The sequence below is a fragment of the Pezoporus occidentalis genome, unplaced genomic scaffold (genome assembly GCF_034315485.1).
Source record: "Pezoporus occidentalis ecotype Australia unplaced genomic scaffold, CSIRO_AGI_Poc_V1 ctg12, whole genome shotgun sequence".
Classification (NCBI taxonomy): domain Eukaryota; kingdom Metazoa; phylum Chordata; class Aves; order Psittaciformes; family Psittacidae; genus Pezoporus; species Pezoporus occidentalis.
The window spans coordinates 5,854,532-5,876,058 of NW_026912994.1; the positions used below are offsets into that span (position 1 = coordinate 5,854,532).

The 21,527-nt window shown below is 39.7% G+C and overlaps 1 protein-coding gene across 15 annotated transcripts in view; it reads right to left on the minus strand.

The window, feature by feature from the left end:
- KALRN (kalirin RhoGEF kinase) overlaps nucleotides 1–21,527 on the minus strand; it is a 520,424-nt gene that overhangs the window by 247,693 nt on the left and 251,204 nt on the right. For 14 of the 15 annotated variants that reach the window (XM_062607041.1, XM_062607047.1, XM_062607043.1 and 11 more), the window contains one exon: nucleotides 18,620–18,850. In XM_062607041.1, the coding sequence (XP_062463025.1) occupies nucleotides 18,620–18,850 (231 nt within the window). Of the gene's footprint in view, nucleotides 1–5,263; nucleotides 5,401–18,619; nucleotides 18,851–21,527 lie in introns of those variants that run through there. The other variant, XM_062607048.1, reaches the window with a different exon arrangement.

The window sequence follows — 21,527 nt, forward strand, 5'->3', positions numbered from 1 at the left end:
ACTATATGCACTTTATGGCTTGCTCTTGAGATGCTATGGGCTAACTAGAATTCTGGTGTGATACCAGGAATTCACGTGACACTTTAAAACTTGCGGGTTTGCAGTCTCATCACCATTTTCACAAGAATCAAACTGTATCTCTACCTTTTCTGTAGCTGTTATTACAGATGTCCATTATTTCCAAGGCCTTGCACGTCTGAAACTTTATTCCACAAACTCTGCGTTTGCCAACCATGTTTTTTGTAACCAAGAAGTGTAGTTAAAAGGTTCATGTTTCAGATCATGCTTTCACAGGTACTTCACATCCAAAACTTGTTTTAAATGTTTTGTTATACTACATAGCAACAAAATCCCATCTTTTCTGTTAAAGCCCTTCAAAATTGTACAAGCCTAGTTAGTAACGCTGGCTGAACTAGAATTTGCAAGTACAAGACACACAATTTTTAGCAGAAGATAATTCATTCCCTTACAATAGATGAACTAGAAGCTACACATCATATATGCATTTATGAGCAACATAACTCAAAGTAGGCACTCCCTTCTTGAGAGGTAAAAGGGCCTCTATGCCATAAAGAGAGCACATTTGCCAGAGAGGCGACAATCTCTGAGCGGAGGCAGCAGACAGTTGGGGATTGTCAACTTCTCTCCATTGGAATTACCTCTGCTGGGGCACATTGTTCTGTGTGGGCTGCCACTGCCAGCCTCAGCCCTGGCCACCTACCAGGCCCTTCAGGAGAATTTGATGTCAGCAACAGTACCAAGGAACACAAAACAAACACCGAGAATCAGAATAAAAACAAAACTAAAGAGCCCCCCAAATGCACAACAAGTCAAGGAGACTTACTAAATCCTAATCCTAACGAATAAAATGCACACCATGTCTGACTTAAATTAAAATGTAGTTCTTTGTTGCATTCCAAATCATTGCTGAAAATAGATTTCTTTTCCCTCCTATCCTGGTCCTGTCACAGCAGGGTAATGTCAAATAAAGGTCTAGCTGAGAAAATACACCAAAATACAAAGGAACTTATCCTCTGGCTTTTCCTGGTATTATTAATAGTTTATAATAGAAACCAAAACAAAACTCAACCATTCTTATTTGTGGTTTTTAACTCCTAATAAAAACTGAGCTCCCCTTTTCACTTCTTTCTTCATTAAAATTAAAAGTTGGTGGCACAGTATTTAAAAAAAACAAACATTTTTTTAAGAAGGGGATCACACCTCATGTTTAAAGCACAAACATCATCTTTGGCTCCCACGACATTGCTTTTAATTTCAGAGACATCTATGCCTGATTCTAAACCACATCTTGTTCTCATCAAAATCCACAGCAAAGTTTCAACTGACTTCAGTAAACGTAGATCAAAGCCCCTGTGCATATAAAGGTAATAAGCAGACTAGTTACGTATCCAGCAGAATCCGAGCCTCCAGACACATGCCTGAACACCATGTTCTAGTTCTCATTTAGCAACTTCTGAACAAATGTAGTTCATATGATAGCATGTTACAAGCTGCATAGGTACATGCAGATAAGTGCACTCGTACAGATACAGCTCTGTTAATGCAGTGCAGTAGCAGTGTCAGGGAACTGTGCCTCACTGTTCACTCTCTTTGGTTAAGCATGTCAAATTATACAGGCATTCTAAAAAATAAGCAAAACGCAAGAAGGCTTTCATATCAAAAGTAGATGGCAACTTAAGTGATTTGGTTCAATGCCCAGCACTGCAGTTCAGCAAATGACTCAACTTCCCTGCCTCCATTCTCATTTCTAAAATGACATCAACCACACTTGCAGTCAAAACAAGCAAGGCTGATAAAGTGTTTGGAGTGAAAGCTGCCTTCAAGTTTTTGCAGCTTCTACCAGTACGTGGCTCCAAATTTGGGGATTCTAGGAATCTTTTCCCATACAGACACATACTAATATAATAAACATCATGGCAGCTGTACAAAAGTGAGCAGGCAATCCATTCAAAGGTGGCGCTTTAAAATTAGGTGGAAGCTGCTCCAAATTCACAGGGTAAAAATGCCTAACTTGGATGTAGCTATAAATCCTGAAATTCCATAGCTTGACCTGTCTGTGTGGCAAAGACTAATTAATTTTTAGAAAATAATATAGCCAGCCAACTGGGTTCTTCTGTATTTAATTCAGCTCAAACAGTCACTTTCAAATTGGTTTGAGACCTAATCAGTGTATCCCACTATCACCAGGCAAGCAATCTGAGGTCTCAGGGATTTGTGGGGGGTTTTGGGTTGTTTGTTTTTTTTTTTAAAGAACAGCTGGAATTGAGCGAACGAGCTACACTCATTAACAGTCTGAGGACTGGATGACAAAAGTGGGTTTTCATACTTCAATCCTTTCTCAAGGAAGATCTTCCTTAAAATGCTACAACAGAAGACCTTTCCTGCCATCAGTCAGAAATTTATCACCTCCATTTTGCCTTTCCTTTTCACCACAATTCCTTTGTGTGGTATGTATGTACTCAACTGTGCTGGGTCTCTTTCAAAAGCCAGAGAACTAATGCAACTGCTATTAAATATGATTTTTTTAATCACTCCTTGCTTTTCCTTTCTAATTGTAGTTATTCCAAATACCAGCAAAGAATTAAAGAGATCTTTTCAAAAGAAAAAAGCACACAGTCCTGTTTGCCCTTGGAGGGAAAAGTAACCTTTCAGACCTATCAGTATTTTGCTGTGTAGTGCAACTAAATTAACGACGGGAATTAAATGCAGAGCCAATTACAACATTTAAAAAACTTTCTTTAGTCCCTTGTCTATATTCAACCAAAAAAAGACTCCATGAAATCAGATTCTAGGTGTTTTTATAAGCTTCCTGCACATTATGTGAAAGCTTCACCTCTGCACAATTTCTCATTTTAACAACAAAAATCTAACCTCTGTTGTTAAAAATACTGCTAGTTTGCCAAAAGCAGAACATCCATGTTCTGTTCTTTTCAGTGGGGACAGCCTTGCAAAACACAGCTGATAATAGTGAATGCATCCGAGTAAATTACACAACTGCTGAGACATGTGGGTCTATCAATTTAGAAGTGTGTCAGAAAAGTGCTGAATGGGCAGAAATGTAAGCACATAGCTTCTCAAGACTCCTCCCTGCTTCTAGCACCCATAGATATCCTACAAGCCCACCTGGAAACAGGACTGTAGCAGTTCATCCAGACAAGACAGTCCCTGCAATAGGATTCTTGCTCATCAACAGCTTCTGCAGTAAAAATCACAACGGAGTAAAAGCTCCTCATGGCTAACCCATTCTTAGCAGCTTCTTTTGCTGAAGTATTCAAAAACAGCTGTGAAAGGTCTCTAAAGTGAATGGTATGACTAAGCAAAGATATCCTAAATACCTTCCATAGCAATGGCCTGAGCACCAACAAGATTATTCTCAACTTCTCCAGCACCATCTCAGAAGTTCATGATAACTTGCTGACTCAGGCCTTAACTTGAAGTAGCATTGCTCTTCCATTCCTCACCCCACTCCAAGAGCTTTCACATTACTGTAGACTGGCTGCTTACGTCATGCAATGATGTGTGCACGGTCTACCCCACAGCTGCTCCAGCTTAACTGCTTACCTTTTCACAGGCTTGTATGGCAAAAATAACCCCGAGTCTGCTTTCTGCAGATGACTATTATGTACTTATACAGTTCTTCATGTCTATAAACATTTTACAATGGAGAATATGGTGTGTTCTGGCCCCATCCACCTTCACTCTATGTAAAAATCTGATCCCAGCCCTAGTAATTCGTGAGATGCAAGATTTAGTCACGTCTCTCTTGGGAATAGCACGTTCAATTCAGGGCTCTGGCAGAGCTGACTGGGTGTAGGTCAGGCATTTTGAGAGCAGTACTTGCCCATTTCCTCTGAGCATTGGCTGAGGTCACACAGCCCCAACCTGCTCCTTCACTAAATGTTGTCATCTAGGGTGCAAGCTCACCAAAAGGAGTAGGAAAACACATGCCTCTCTTAGCCTGAGAAAGGACTTCTTTCAACTAAACATTGCTTTCCTTTGGTAAAGTTCCCATTCATCAAATGCGTCCCACTTATCTTTCATTTTCTTGATTAAATATTTTACTTGATAAAATTTGGCAACTGACTCTCCAATAACATTCCAAGTAAGAGAACAATAGACAGACAAATGAAGAACTAATATTTCTTCCTTAATGCCTGGATCATTACTAATGTTCCCAGAATATTGTTTTTAAGGAAATAATGAATAAAATACATCTTCAGGTTAAACCCTTGTTGTATTCTTTAAATGCTGAACTTCTTTTAGAGCCAAATTTCAAAGCCCTGTGTGGGTGGAGAAGCTATAAATAACCATATTCGTGCATGTTCCTTCTGTACAAGACACAGAAAATGTGCTCTGCATCAGCATAGAAAGATGCTGGTGTGCTCTGCATGAGGCTTTTCAATGCTGGCAGGTAATTATTTCTTTTGCAGTTATGCTGCTGGTGTTGCTGTTTGTGTCTGTTGTCCAATGCTAAGGAATCATACCTGACAACTAACTGTAATGTGATGAATTAGCAATACAACTAATCAGATCTGTCAGTCCCTTACCAAAAGTAATATTCATAAATACAGAAATATTTTAATACCTAGGCCATATAGAAAATTCTGGTTGTTGCTGTCCAAAGCACTAATTAGAATAGTGATATTGCTCCTTCTGAGGCTAAAATGCCTTCCCCAGGTCTCTAATCTTGTCGGATGTTCATCCTTCCAGATCAGCTTTACATGGCACAACTGCTGGACTGGTCAGGACTAAGGCTGGTTCTAGTCTTAGGACTGTCCCCCACAGTCTGCGTGGTTTGCTGGGACATAATCAGAGTTTTCTGGAGGAATATCCCAGCTATCTCACAGCTCCAGGGAATGGGAGAAAATATCTGTTCCAGGCAGAGTGGGCACTGAACCAAAGGCAACCTGAAAAGCTCTTGATATTTTGCTCAAGCAAACCTCCCTTTCATTTTCCTTTATGGTTATTTCCACCATGCCGTTTATGGTCTTGAGCTCCTAGGAAAAGAAATGCCTGAACATACTCATTGTCTAGCACAGCTTCTTCCTCTTGTGCATTGAAGCAGAGGTTCTCTATATCTCTTCAGTACCAACAGGTGAAACAATATCCTAATTATTAGAAACCTCTTGCATGCTGAGTTAACAACGCTCAGACTATGCCACGACCATGTGTACTAGCTGGTTGTTTTTTTTTTTAATTCCTAAATTCTAACAATTATTTAATATCTTATGTTTCCTCCTACCTCTAGTAACTGTTTTTCTTCTCTGGCATCACACCAACAGCAGAACAGCAGCATTTGCAGACCTGATAGTAAGTAGAGACAACTGCAGGACCCAGCTGATTTAGATTTCTGATTGAAAGCTCTGATTTAGACTTCCAAGGTGTTGATCCCCAAGTGGTTGTTACTAATGATAGCTATCATCACAGCTAATTTTCATGTTCGTGAACACACCACTACAGTCCTGATTTTGATGTTTGTGAGGAAAAGTATTCTGATCCTATAGAGCCCTTTTGTGACTTGCAAAGTATTTTCCTTGAATATGTTTGCTTCATTTCTTTTCCTCAGTGGGACTGCTCAAAATGTAAAAAGTCCCCAAGAAATACAGTGAGTACACAGGAGGAAAAGAAGGAGCTATGTGAACTCTTTAGAAAAGTACATTATCCTCACATATGTAAATACAGCAATCAGATTTAACTCTGCAAGTGACAGATGTGCCTACAGGCTTCAAGAAACAAAAGAAAACTAATGCAGAGGGGATAAAGATTCAGAAAAAAAAAGGACGCTTCTTAATTCCAACCCTGATCTGCTTTATGGCCCCTTTCAGTGCCTCAGCTTCCCTGTCTGTAAAACAAAGAAAGAAATCCACTGATAGAGTAATGTTAGACTAAAATAATGATATAATTTCTGCTACTATTAAATGTTCAGTTGTAGCCACTAAACACTCTGAAGGGAAAAAAAAAACAAACCCACAAATAACCACAAATTAAAACCCTAAAAACGTTTACTATATGTTTGTTTTTTTTCAGCTCCAGCTGTAACTAGTGCATAATTGTGTTAGTGTAGGCACCAATATAATAGTGCAATGGCAAGTTATGTAGGCACCTACCTTGGGAAATACACTTCTTGTCTACTCAGTAGGAAAAGAGCAACCTACCCGACTGGCTCCTAATTTCAGTGCTCTGGGTCACTGTCTGGAACTGCTGCCACTGTACTAACACAGGATTGCACTCATAATTTAGACATTACTGTCTACAATTTGACAGTATCAACCTACCTAAACTGGTACTTGTTTAAACAACTAGTTCAAACAAGGCAATTAACAGTTAGAAAAGACTGATAAAGCAAGGATGAGCTTTACAACAGAGTCCTCTAATACAAGCACGATGCTCCAGGCCCCTATAGACACTCCCAACTGAGCTCAAGTTCTCCACCACAGAGAAAACTGCTGATTGACCAGGATATAAAATAAAGCACTGCTTTAGGTTACTGGTGGGAGCAGTGATTTAGTCATCTTGGTTTAACAAGGCTTAAAATCACAGCACATAGCAAAGACAGGTTTAATAAGAGAAAAAATTCCATCTGGGAAAAATGGGGTTTGGTATATAATCTCATTTCAGTAATATGGAAACTTACCAGGATGGCACAATGCTGCAGTAGGCTTAACCACCCCTGCCAGGTCAGAACCTTTTGGGGCTGAGCATTATGCCAACATAGAACTACAGAATCGCAGAATATAGGGCTGGAAGGGACCTTAAGATCATCTAGTTCCAACCCCCCTGCCATGAGCAGGGATGCCTGGCACCATGTCACCCAATACTCTGTCCAACCTGGCTGTGAACAGTACAAGAGATGGAGCATTTACTACTTCTTTGGGCAGCCTGTTCCAGTGCCTCACCCCCCTCACAGTAAAGAACTTCTTCCTTTTATCTAACCCTAAGCTTCCCCTTTTTAAGTCTGAACCCGTTACCCCTTGTCCTATCACTACAGTCCTGACAAAGAGTCCCTCTCCAGCATCCCTATAGGCCCCCTTCATATACTGGAAGGCTGCTATGAGGTCTCCACGCAGCCTTCTCTTCTCCAGGCTGAACAGCCCCAACTTTCTTAGCTGGGAAAACAAGTTTTCTCACACCTGGGGCTCTGATCTAATTTGAGACTAGAGGCAAGACATTAAAGTGTAAACCATATGGGGAAGGAGAAGTAGGAAAACAAGGATGAAACAAATGCCCTGAATGCCAAGAGTGGCTATTCTCCATCAGGGACTTTTCTAGGATCTCTTCTTTGTCTTTTAAATAAATAGCCTGATGTCTCCAATATTTTCTCTCCCAGTTTAAGATATTCTTCTGTGTCAGGCTGTGAACAGGGAGAAAGGAATGCAGGTGCAAAGCTGTGTTTGACCTCCTGGCAGGGCTCCTCTGCCACTGGTTACAGCTCAGGTATTCAGACCTGCACCACAGCATTTCTCCTGCTGTAGGGCCACTGCAACATCTCTTCTGCTTCCACTGCCTGTCAGTCACTGCTCAGGTAAACCAGCACGTTTGACACATGGTGTCCCAGGGCAGAGAAGTCATATCTCAGGACTGCAACTGAGGAAAGGGCTAAGTTACTGCGGTGTGTGAGAAGCTTCACATATTGCACACAGACCCCATGCTAAGCTAGGCACTCAGTATGTGAGATGCAGCCAAGCCGAAATAAAAAGCCCAGGATGTTTGCATCACTCTGTACTCTACCCATATCTGTGTGGCTGATTTCTTCTGCATGTTGTAGCAGAAATGGATCCTGTGAGGGTTTTCAAGGGTGAAAGGCCAATGGCCTCACAGAGATACCAAAGGAGGTCAATGGATAATGGCAGTGGGAACCTGTTTGTGGGGAAGCAAACAAACAGATGCCGAGTCCCCTGGGAGGCTGGTAATGCAGTGATAAACTAGGACAGATGTGCAAGCAAGAAGGACAAGACTCATGAAAAGCCCTTTCAGAAAGGAAGAACTTCGAGCTGTTCAAGAGAGAAGAAGTACCTAAAACACTCCAGGTGTGAGAGACACTGTCAGAATAAGGGGCAAAAGTGATTTTGGACTTCTCCTAAGAGCACCTTCCATTTCCCAAAACCTCAAGTTTTCTGTGAAAAACTGCTTTCTTTCTTACGTTTTTTCCTAGCTTGGTGGCTCCCAGAATATGGCATCCCTCTTCCTGAACTTTCTTCTCTTCTGCTTTCCTGACACCACACACACATTGAAAACCTGAGGAGGTAAGCAAGCAGAAACAATACCCCCAAATACATTCTGATTGTTTAAAGTTACTTTTTGCTGGAGGGGAGAGAAAAAAAATTATTTTGTTGTTCCCCTCCAACTTTTCCTCCTTATTTGGGAAGGGAACTGTCTCAAGGTCAGAGCGTTTGGTACATTGCTGAAGCCAAAAATAAAAGTGATTTTCTCCATCTCTCAACACATGTCTCATGCAAAAAAAAAATAATCTAAAAGGCAGGAAAGAAACAAGTAAAGAACTATCAAAACAAAGGGAGGAGAAAGGTAAAAGACCAATGAGCAGGCTTTAAATATGTTTGTTTTGCATGTTTCCACATTCAAAAGACATTTTTGTTAAAATGAACCATAGTGTAACATAAAAGAAAGTTTATGGCTGTAATAGTATACAGGAGTTTGAGCCAACCAGCTCTGTCTAAATGTGCCTGAAGGGTCACCCCAGCCTAGGCAATAGCTTCCAGAAGTACAATCCAAAGATTACAACTTTAAAAAGCAAGCAAGAAACTTTGTGTAAGAGTTCCCTATGAGGAATATGAAACAAAAGAAGTTCCTTAAAAGTCTCCTGTGAGCTAAACCACTGTCTTTCGTCCCAAATAATGTGCAACTTCTCTTCCAAGGACAGAAATCCTAGAACTCTTCAGTCAAGTTGGTTAGGTAAGGCAACTACTGAAACAACACACAGCCAACAGGAGAAGCTAAAAGAGCAAAGAACTGCTGCAGAGCACAGGCATACAGGGCAAAGCCAGAAAAAGTAGTTTGTGGCATGGAGTAAGGTAGAGCTGCTAGAAGGAGGAAAAACTGTTAGTGGAGATGACTAGCATGGAGAGTAGCAGCTACCAGAAACAGGTCATGATGCCAGATCAGCTCAACATAACTTGGGCCTTGCTACCCAGCAGGACACAATAATCTCAAATCATGACTACAGTTCATTACCAGAGGGGGAAAGTAACCAGCTGGCTGAGCAGCTGCTCTGTGGAGGAAAACACAGTGAAATTCCTATAGTTATGCTATAGGAACTAGCTATCATTATCCTCTTTGTTGTCTGCTTAGGTTTTTTCTTACTTCAATGAAAATACCTTTTGTTTGCCATCATTCAAACACAATATGGATTGAGCACTCCAAGTGACAGGCAGGATCATAAAAAAGCTGGGAAGGCCATGTGAGAAGATAATTAGCAGGAAAAATCAAGAGAAACAAATGGATTAGAAAAGAATGACTATTTTGGACTCCTAAAGCAATGCCTAAATAGCATATTTATTTCTCAGCATAACAGACTTATTTCCTTTTTAGATAGTCCCAATAAATCCCGTAACACTTTTTCATAAGGGGTAAAACTGGAGTACCAATGACTAAGCAGGAGTTTGTGAATCAGACATCCTGACATGAAGAGTTCTAGTCAAGAAGCTTTCAGTGACCTTCTGCAATTCACTCAAAATCAGCCTTTTAGAAAAACCCATAATCTTGAGATGAAAGTAACCATAATAACTAAGAGGTACTACTTATTATTGTTGCATCTGGAAAGTACAGGGGAGAAAGCCTTCTGGCAGTCTAGTCCATTTATTCAAAGACCTTATTTTTCTCCATGTCCTTGGTGATGACTACCCAGTCTAGTAATTGCTTTCAAAAAGTATATGTATTTCTGGAGAAAACTACTTTATTTCTCTTCCTGCACCACTGCAGCCCTACTATTTTTGTAGGGGTAATCAGTAACAGACAAGTCCGATTCTTTATTCTCCTTTCCTATGACAATGAGAGCCAACAATGCGTTTTCAGAAACAATAAACTACACATCGTATTTTCAGGGACATTGACATGTAGACAATCCTGGGATTGAAATAGACAATGAGGATATGATATACAAGGAGGATGATTCTGCCTCAGTGTAACAGCAAATTTTAGCAGTCCCCCTAGGACTGACTTGTAGTTTGCTGCAAAGCAAATCCTGGATCAGAAAGGCACTGAGGGGCCTTGCATGATGGCTAGAAGTGCTCTGAACCACACAGGATTGGATTCTTGCATCTTAATACATCTCACCCAAAATTACGTAATAAAATGAAGGTCTTGTCTGAAGAGCCTACCTTTTTATTCCCCTGACAATCAACAGTAAGAGTGGGAAGTATCCAGGGTACAGTTGAGATCCTAGACAGAGTCATTCTCTGAAGATGCCAATGTCTTTTCATTGACTATAAAAGGAATCTATGCATTAGGCTTCTGACTTGGATGATTCAGTTACACTCCTAAAGACAGGCAGGATAAATCCAGACCATGGACAGTTGCATCTACCTACAGAGAACCATCTCTATATCACTTTTTTAATTTCTTCATACTTTGAATTATGTCTTCTTTATCCACTATGAGGCAGATTCAAAACCTCATCAAGTCAGTAGGATTTCAGGAAGTTTTCAGAAGGCCTTCTTAGAGATTCCTAAACTCTCAGTAAGAATCCAAACATTTGCAGTTCAAGACATAGCAAATCAGACCATCTGAAAGGACCAGGCCTTGAACCTTGAAGGACGGACAGTGCTCTAAACAAGAAAAACACTTTGTGGGGCACAAAGGATTTTGTTTTTTTTTTTCAGTTCCTCTTCTCCCTTCAGTAGGTTCAGAGATCAAGCTGGCTGGTTCAGATTTCTTCAGATCCTATTTCCCAAGACAGCTGTGGAGGTCATCAAAGTGTTCTCACACTGCTTGTACATCAATGCTAAGTAAACTTTAGTTGGTAACTGAAGCTGGCCCCTGAAGTTTGATATCCCTAGCACTACTGATCCGTGTCTAAATTAAAACATGATCATTATTATTTTTTAATCAGTGACGTTGAAAGCACAAAGAACAATTGTCTGCTTGGTTTAATAATTATATGAAGGAAGAAAGACACAAAGGTTTGCAGATAATTTCAGTTTACACTTTCAATTAAATTATGATGAGGATAGAGCATTGTTTATCAGCAACCCTTAAGGAATTTCCAGAATAAATATCATTAAATGAAAATGTAGTAATTTAAACCTATAGTTCTTTGTGAAGAGTTTTGGCACAAAAATTACGAGCTAATATTGAACTATATTTAAAGAGAATTGTCAGAAGCTCAGAACACAGCTCCCTCTCTCTGACAAGCAATTAGCTTCTTAGGCTGATAGCCTGAGATATCTCTGAGGTGTTCTCATACCATACAGTGATCACTGGTTACAGGGTGCAAATGTGACTGCCTGGACGGAAACACAGAGCCTAGCTCTACACCAACAGCAATTGTCTGAACATGCTCAAATATCAATGTTAGCACTCCTCACTTGGTAAGCATACCTTCATGTAGCCCTTTGAAGGGCAGATTTCTATGCTGGAATCACTGGTAAAGAGGAAAAATGAATGTTACTTCTTCCATTTTTTTCCAAGAACCCTGTCCTGTTTGGGTTGGACAACCCTGAGCACACTATCTGTAAAAGCCCCATGTCTTTGCAAGCTAAAGAAACTACAGAAACATCCGTATGAAATCACCAGAAACTGAAAAAATATGTGGGCTATATTCTCCTTCCTAGTATGGCTGCCTTGTGCAGCAAATTAACACAATCTGGTCATTGAGTAATACGAATTGTAGAGCTGTGCAGAATGCTCTTATTTCTTATTGTACTGCCCTCTCTGCTACCACCAGCGCTTAGAGATACATATGTAGAAAGAAGAAATCATCTGCAACTCCTGCACAATCCCATGCCACTGTGGATTCAAATTAAGGAATGACAGTCATTTTTTAACAGTTCAAAATAAGCAACTAACTTGCTCAGCAACTCCTGTGTTATTTAAATGGCCATGTCATTATTAACTTATTTCATAATACCTGCAGGATACTAATCAGCCTATATATACCACCACTTTACTTTCAAACCAGTGTTCAGTGCCGGTTACTTCTTAGTCCACTTCAGAATATGAGTGGGGATACAAATCTCTTCATTGCTTAGACTTGCACTCACGTTGCCTGAAAACATGCCAGTTCCTTTGGCAGGACCAAAAGGAATGGAATGAAAATTGCTCTAAGGAAGCAGTTGCCAAGATGTTTTATTGCATGGTCTGTGATGAGGAGTGGATGGAAACAAACAATTTTATTTTTTGTTTTTTACTCCAAACATATGATCCTTTACTGCATAAATAATAGAGCAAACAAGCACTAAATAAGAGGCTATTAGAGACATAACATGAGTACGGACATGTACATATTATTAAATTAGTCCTTTAGAGCTAGGTAGGTAAAAGTTGTACGGTGATCTATCAGAATTGTGTGGTGAGATATTTATATCAGATAATAAACCAGGTGGGGACACTGGCCTCAACAGTTACTGCAAGGGCAGGGCTAGTGAAAATAGAGGTATTTATCTTTCAATCACAGATAACAAGAGATTGTTTTCTCTCCTTTTATATCCTACTGGGAGTAGTGTTACCAGTATTGATTCCTGAAATCCTTTTTCATTATATGTAGGGACAAGACAAACATATTTAGAACCTCTACCCGCTGTCTAGTAATATTTCAATCATGTGGCTTAAGGTCACATATATATCTTGTAAGCTCAGAAAAAGTACAGGAGTAATATTTTGAAAATGTAAACATCTAAGTGACAAACATTAAGTGCATCTCATTACTTGGTAAATTTACCAAAGGGGCTGTGACAATTCTCTAGGATGCTTTGAACTGTAATGTTTTGATTAATGGTTTGTCAGTGGTAGGTAATTACAGGCTAAATCTGCTTAGATGCAACACAGACCATGTGGTGCACTTTTGCAGGGTGCTGTGGCTGAAGTCATATGGTAGTAAATATAATCTTGACTTGATTATGATGTTCTTTTTTCTTAGCAATTGTTTACAAATAAATATCTTGTTTTACAAGACCCAGTGAAGGTATCATTGCAAACAAAGCATAAAAAGTGATATATAGCCTTGTTTCTTCTGTCTTTGAAACAAACTATGATAAGTTGCAGAACTACAGAATGTTGAAGAACTCTTCATTGCTTGAAGTGATCAAAAGAACTGAGTGTATGCATACATATGGGGGTGTGTGTACAGACCTAATCCTCTTGTGTGAGAGCTAAATGAATCATGAACTGCCTCAAATATCCTACTATTTTTCTACAAATGGACTTACGTAGATCACATGCATCACACAAAGTGTTCAGCATTCTCAGAGAGTGTATGGAGACAGACAGATGTTGGCAGGACATTTTTCCATATAAGCGATGTCAGGATCATGCCCTGATCTGTTTTTTCGGCCAGTAAAAGCCAGACACATTACAAGTTAAAGTGTTTGGTTATGAAGAGAGACAGCCTTTCCTCTGCAATACTTTGCAGTTTCCCACAACAATGGCAGCTGGTAAATGTAATGATATCACTATGCCTGCATGGCCTTTTTATGTATCACCAGAAGCAGATAACTGCACAAGGAAACCAGAGCTATGTCCATTAATGTACCTGGGCATGAAGCCAACAGAACACAATCCACAACTTCAGAAAAATCCAGGTGAATCTGACACTGGTCTAGCTTGACCTTTTCAGTACCAAGAGGATTTGATGCATCATTACAGCTGGTATGGCAACAGTCCCAGCCTTCTTAGTACATACTTACCCTCTTGCCAGTAAGCGTTTCTTAGTGTCATCTAGCTGTTTACAACTGGTCTTCATCTGACATGATGGGCCTGTTCCACTTTGCCATGCAGAATCATCACTTTGTATGTAGTCAAGAAACTTCCATCATATTCACCTATTTTCAAGCTTTCCCTTTACAGGCGACCATCACAACCAAAGTCAAGAGAGAAGGAATCAGCACCAGCAGTGACCTCGAAAGAATCATATGCATCTGTGGAGAAAATGGCTGTCTGCGTCTCCTAAGTGTTTGTGTGTATGTATGGAGACGACTGAGAATTCCCATGGGAAGGAATGAAGCCTGCAGAATAAGAATAGCAGTTTGACTGTTCTGCCATGAAAGTGCTTTAGAATATGAAATTCAGCGCTTGTACAGACCATTTCAATAATGAATTGATGGGTCTCTATTTTCCTTCTGCTTTAATAGGTACACTTCAGGCCTTTACAGCTTTACTTGAACACGTTTATGAAGTGAAAGAATTCAGACAAAATTCTGGCCTATATGAAACAAAGGAGATGGGGGAGGCAGTGGGGTTAAGAACGGCATTATAAAATTACTTCAGCTATTTCTAAGGCTGCTTGGTAACATCTGTGCATGGTACAACCCTTATGCTACCCTTCCTGTTTCACAGTGTTGCTGTTCAAGGGGGCAAAAAAAACATATGAGGGCAGAGAGATGCATGCAGAGGCATGAGTAAGGCCATGGTAAAGCAGAATGCAACAGTGGAAAGCAGTGGAAATTCGAGACAACATGAGAACAATTTCAAATCTCCCCAGAAATGGAAATGGTATAATTTTGCTGCTAAATAGTCTGCAGAAGTGAAGACCCAGAGCAGAGAGGGGCAAAAAGGAAAAACTACCAAAAATGGGCTGAAGCATCTGCGGCAATGACAGAGTATCAGTTTGAATGTCAAAGGGATGTTTTTTCCTCTCCTGCAGGACAGAATCTCAGTATCTCCTCCCTCAGCTGTATTCTAAAACGATTTAACAATGCACCTCTTCCCTATCTGGAATGACAGAGAGCTTCTAAAAACTAAATGAAGCAATGAAGTATTGTACACACTTGGTAACCCAACATTTTAATAATGATCCTAAATATTTCTGGTGTTAAGAGTTCCTTATCAGCTCCTGCCTGCATAGAGCCTTGTAACAGCTCACAAATTGTCTTAACTGCTACCCCTTTTGTGTGAGTGGTGCTCCATTTCCTGTGAAGGCTGCAAATGCCGTTTCACACAATTTATTTTCCTTCCTTCTTTAAAAGGCTACATATTCATAACTCATTTTCCTTAGCACATCATTATTTACCTTGGTTCACATGTGCAAATTGATATAACTGTATTAATACATAGATGTAACAGCAAATAGTCTTGTAAAATGTCTAATGATGTGAGGTAGTGATTACTTTTAATGATGTTTTATAGTAGAACACTTCTTACACGGACATTGTAACTTAGCAATCCACAGTGTTTAAACTTGGTGGTTTTTTTTTCCTACTGCACAACTTGCATTTTGGTTATAGAATCATAGAATCATAGAACAGTTAGGGTTGGAAAGGACCTTAAGATCATCTAGTTCCAACCCCCCTGCCATGGGCAGGGACACCTCACACTAAACCATGTCATCCAAGGCCTCGTCCAACCTGGTCTTGAACACTGCCAGGGATGGAGCATTCACAACCTCCCTGGGCAACCTATTCCAGTGCCTGACATGACTAAGGATGCCTGACTTTCTGTCTTAGAATAAAAAAATACTTTTATTTCTTTTAATCCATCATTTTTAATGTTTTCAGGTTTTATGCAGTTCAGACCCAGCTAGAATAGAAATTATTTCCTTGACAGTGTGAAACTATATGAGAACATAGCCCTGACCTGCAAGTAATGCATACAGAATGTAGTCACACCTTGCAAATGGTGCAAAATACATCAGGAATTATATGAATTAGCCCTGTTCAATACAGTTTAACCCTTAAAATCCATTCATAAGGCATACAACTGGCCTACTGAAGAGCCCTCATCTAGCTAGCCAGTTTTTCAAGAGCTCTTTATGAACACTTGATATTCTATGCCTAAATACTTGATCCCCCTGGCAAGAGTAACTAGACTAGTTAGGTGAGGAATTGTTGATCTGTCAAGATTCATAAGAATCTCTTCTTGGAGATGTGTCTTTACAAGCAGCTATTAATGCCGTTAATGGCAGGTGGAGAGGATGCAGAGTACTTCTGGAGACTGTATTAAGAACTTGCAGCATAACAAAACCTGTTCCTATGCACTTCTGCTTTTAAGACAAGATTGATGCAGAACAGCTGACATGAAAAGAAAGGTACAGATAAACAAGTGAGAGAGTATAAATTCTGACATGGAGATCATGTTTCACCAGCATTTCTACTACACTGGCTGCAGAGGGCGAGCCACAGGACATCCTGACCAAGAAAACTGCATCTGTGAGAACACCCTTAATTTTGAGCTGGTGAAAAGGGAAAAGGAGCATCTTCCTTACTGAAACTACACTGTATCATTACTTATCTAGAAGACAGCAAAGTCTAATAAACTTAAGGCTCTCCTGTCAAGATTTGTTCTTCCACATCTTTATTTTCTAGACTTAAACCAGGAAGAACTCAGTAAAGGTTATTAAGTTTTGACAAGACAACAAATTGTTAAAGATAAATGTTATTTATGATTAGTGACAACATACAGGTAGACAGCTTCACCTGCCAACTGATGGGCATTTAACAAATAAGTATAATAGGAATTGCATGACAGATATATAGGAGGTGGTTATCTAAAAAAAAAACAAAACAAAAAATCAAAACAACATCAACATACTTGGATATCTTCCTCCTCCTCATGGAATCTACACTTCATATTTTATGTAGCTGATAATTTCATTTATGACTTACAAAGCATTTATCTTGAATAGTACAGATGTTTAGTGAACAGAATGATTCATCTCTTCCTCTCTGCTTGCTAAGACAAAGAGATGCCTCCAGTGTGTGCTAGGACAGAATCATGCCTGTCATTAAGTTGTTGCTTCTCAGATAATAACTACCCATTAAGAGAAAAAATTTGGAAGATTGCGGCCAACAGAACTCACACAGAGTAATGCTCTCTAAAGTGACTGTACTCCATAACTATTATTGCTTGTTTCTTTTGCTCTCACTAAAAGTCACAGTATGTGCAAAAGACCTGTTTCTTTTGAAAACCAGTGACACAGCCTCATTGCCTTTATGTGGGAAGTAAAAGTCTGAATGGTTTTCATAAAGAAAATTCATATACACTTCTGCTGAATTCAGAAGATGTAAGAGAGAAAGTTTTGGGTTGGAAAGATTGAAGAATACCTAGCATAACATGGATTCCTATTGACATTATATTCCACCACTGGAAAAAGGACATCATCACAATTTACAATCCTTGATTTTTGAGATTTTAATCCTGGAATTGTATGAACTTCATACAGTTTGCAGGGAGTATTCTAACTGAATTCCAAGTACATGCTCTATTTGATATATAGCTTATGAATTTCATTACCATGCAGTATGATTGCTGACACATAACAAAAGTGAAATTGCTTAAATTAAGGATCTGTTACATTAAGTCCCAGTTTTAGTTATATATATGGCATAAATGTTTGTGTGGTTTTGCAGGAAAAATTGAGCAGCTAGAAATTCTGGCAAACTTTTCAAGACTGACAAAGAAATGGTCATACATATTTGTAAAGGATTATCTACAACTGTAGTTCTGCTGGTGTACTTCAACTGTGGCACTAACAGGTCCACAAATTTTCATGTTGAATAAAAGTTGCCTGTCTCCTGTCCTTGCTAGTTCATGTCTATTTTGCATGTGACAGCTTTGTCATTCCATCTCCACCTAATTTTTCACTTGGAGGAAGGCAATGGCATAGAGATCCCCAGGGATATTAGAATGCTCCATAAACATGATTAGAGCATTCAGCCTCTTCATTTAAAGCAAGTACCATATTGCTACCAACATCTGCTTCAGGCCATAATGGGGCCCTTAAACAAACCACACCATCCTGAATGAGCAGAGTTCCATAACATCTGTTGATTGTGCTTGCATTATTTGGCAGCTACTAATGTGGCATCTCATACATTACTGTCAGTTACACTGTTGTGCTGGTATTCAGATGGATTCCTTTGGGAGAGAACAGTTATTCACCTGGAGCCTAAGCTCTCAGAGATGAGCCTGTACTGTATAAACTGTATTTCTGTGAAGTGGGCTCTGCATTTTGGAATGTGTGATACATGTGAGCCAGCACATTCATTGCACAGGTACATAGACTCCATAAGTGGTAATAATGCAAAGATCATCTAAACACCACCATTAAAAGGTCTGTATCTGTACTGCTTCTACTTAGGAAGGTGAAATATACCACAGTTTGATTGCTTTTTACACTTGAAATTTTTTTCTATTCAACATCACTTTCTCAAGAAGAGTAGAGTACCTACTGCTAATTGCTCACTTGTGAAGAATTAACCACTGAAAATAGTGTCAATATTCTCAGGGGGAATGGACTGATCAATAATTAACAGACTTACTGATGATTTCCAACATGAAAACAAGAGGTACCAAAATGTGCATTAGGATTTTAGCATAGATACAGCTGCACATGAAATCTTGCTTATGGCAATATCCTCTAGATGAGTCAGCAAACAATCTTTATGGCTGCAAGGAAAGGACCATTCTTTATCTCCTTCAGTAATGATATTACCTGTTGAACATCCTGCTGGAAAACACAGAGCTGCAGCCTTTGGTGTAGCCGGACCTTTCTGTGTTGCCAGATGCTCTCTAGGCGTCGCTGGTGATGCAGGACCTCATGTACCACATCCAACACCTGGTGAACAGCCTTTGAGTAGTTTGCAGTAGCAGTGAGGGATTCAGAATTTCCAGGGCTCAAGGGACGCTGCAGGACATCCAGCAAGGCTTTTCCATCCTGGCTCACCTGAAGGAAGAAATAGGTCTACTTCATTGCACTGGTACTTAAACATCAAATAGCTACCAGAGAACAGTCTAGGTGACTTTTTTCCCTTCTGTTTTCCTTCTTTTAGTCAAAAAAGAAGAAAGACCTCATAGTATCTCTTTTTGACTTGTACTTACACATTCAGCACTTGCCTTCACTTCCTAGTGGGCCTGCTGTGTAACTCAGCAGGAGCACATATACTGTACTGCTCAGACTGAATACAGAGAACCCAAGACTATATTACAATCTGACATTTGGGCACTGAAAATTCTTAACATACACTAGTTGATGACAGGTAGCATTTGCAATAGCATGCCTATTTTTCTGAGGAGGTGGCATTTTTAGAAAACCACAGATGGCAGAGTCATTCATATTCTGTATGATAAGGGAGAGTCCTTTCATCATCGGATTACTAAGTATATATGTACATTGGGACCTGTGACATTCCAATTCTGTATTTCATTCAGTGGCAGTGAAAAATAAATTAATATATGATAGTGATTCTTCTCTTCCCCAGGAACAGCTCAGAGGGACCTACAGTCTCCATATGCAATGGGCTACAAAGTTTGCTGACAGATGCAAAGCCCTCTGCACATGTGCAATCTTTTCTGAGCATACTGAAACACACTTGCAGATGCAAAGGCATTTGGGCATTAAAAAAAACACAGAACACCAGATTTTTTAATGCCAGATTTTTTCCTGGAATATTCCTGGAGCATTTTCATATTGCAGGGGAAAATGAAAAATGGAACCATAAACCCCAAGCTGCTATTAACAAGTGTGTGCACATGCGCTGGTTCTCTGAAAATGGCTTTCTGAATTATTTTTCAGTTGCAGATTGCAAAGTTAAAATATTTTTTTCCAATAGAAATGGTAAATGAGAACATGATTGGAATCCTTCTCCTTTTCCCAACCTGCTTTTCCCTCTGAAACAAACTGCAGTGAAAATGACAAGATTTCCTGAAAAGTGTTTTTATTTCTACACAATCACAATCCCCAGTCTTGCCAGAGAACGGCTTAATGAATGTTTTTCATCCAGTTTTAATTTTTAACTTTATCAGTCAAAGTTAAAACACATCTCAAGGATGTGCAAGTCTCATTTAATTCCGTATTGTAAGTTGCACGTTCAAATGTAGCATGTTCAATCCTTTAATACCCAAACCTGTGTCCTTTGCCAAGCCATGCTATGTCCAAGTCTTTTGTAGCAGTATATATATGGTGCCTTTTCAGAGAAATCAAGAGAGCCTTTGAGATTTATACTGGAAAAAGTAGGAGTCAAATCTCATCACATTAATGACTATTAGGTGGGCTTAGGCAGATCCTTGGAGATTTCTTAAATATTCAGGGCAATTTGGAATTAGGTCAGGAAATAACTGGAGAATCCATAGGGAGTGTCTTTCCGTACTCAAATTCAGTTGCAGCTGAAGACCAGCTGGAACAATTTGCACATGCTGGAGCCTTCTGGGGTCACAGAGGGAATGATTGCACTCACCAACAGCAGTGGATGGTGGTGATACGAGGGAGGATTTAGGCAGAAACTCTGAAGCACAGGTGTTAACTTGGCAACATTATGGAGGTGGCAATAGCTGCTGGGCAGGAAACAGCAGCTTCTAGACAGGAAAGGAGACAAGGCATGCTATATTCTATTTTATCTGTGGGAAGATAATCAGCAGCAATTTAACCAGGGAAACAGAAAACCAAGGCTATGCACACACTTGGAAGCAGAAACTCACTCATTGCGCTGGCCTAATTCACTGTGTGAATTCAGTATGTTCTTGTTACAGGCCTTTGGGCTTAGAGTTGGTCGGAATCTGTCCATGGATTGTGTTACAATGCTTTAGTATAGTCACTGCTGATTTACACTGGTAGAATCACAACTAACAATAAAGGTTTAAAAGTTTATCAGTAAAAGACACATGACTGCACAGACAATATGACAGACATTCTTTACTCAGGACTAGTTTCCTGGAAACTTTGTGCCATAACATAGACCTACTCATACCTACACCATCTCCCAAGTGCAGATCCTGCATGTTAGTTTTTTGCCTCCTGGAGGTATAAACCTGAAATTCTTCCATTTCAAAGGCTCAGATCCTTTGGTATACTAATCATAACAGATCAAAACACCAGACAAAATTCATCTTGCATAAAAGTGCTTTTCCAGAGCTGCCTAGTGGGTGAATATGACCGCAAGGCCTTTATAATGAAAACTCTCAGTGGTAGGAGAGTTTGCAGAACAAAACGGTTGTTTCAAAGGCAACAGCTTGTATGCCCCTACTTCATCCAAAGCTGAAACTGGACAATGTTCTCCCATATTTGCGGTGTAAGGGAAAGAGTGAGTATATTTCTGCTCTCTCTCTTACTCCTTTTTCTTCTACAGGCTTTAGGTTTTCATCTATTGCATGATAATTTGTTCCTGTTGTCTAAAAAGCCTCAGAGATTAGAAGCTATGATTTTTCCCTGATGGGCATAGCCTTCTAGTTATTCTCTGCACAGCCAGAGGTAAACGCCAGACCTGAAGTGCTTGTGTTGTCCTGCTAATAATAATTAACGCAAATCAGAGGCTGTTAGAAGTGTTCTCCTGCTTTCCAAATTACATGTTCGTCCCATCGTGCTGGAGTAACTCTGGCAAAGAACACAGTGGCAAATGAGTAACCAG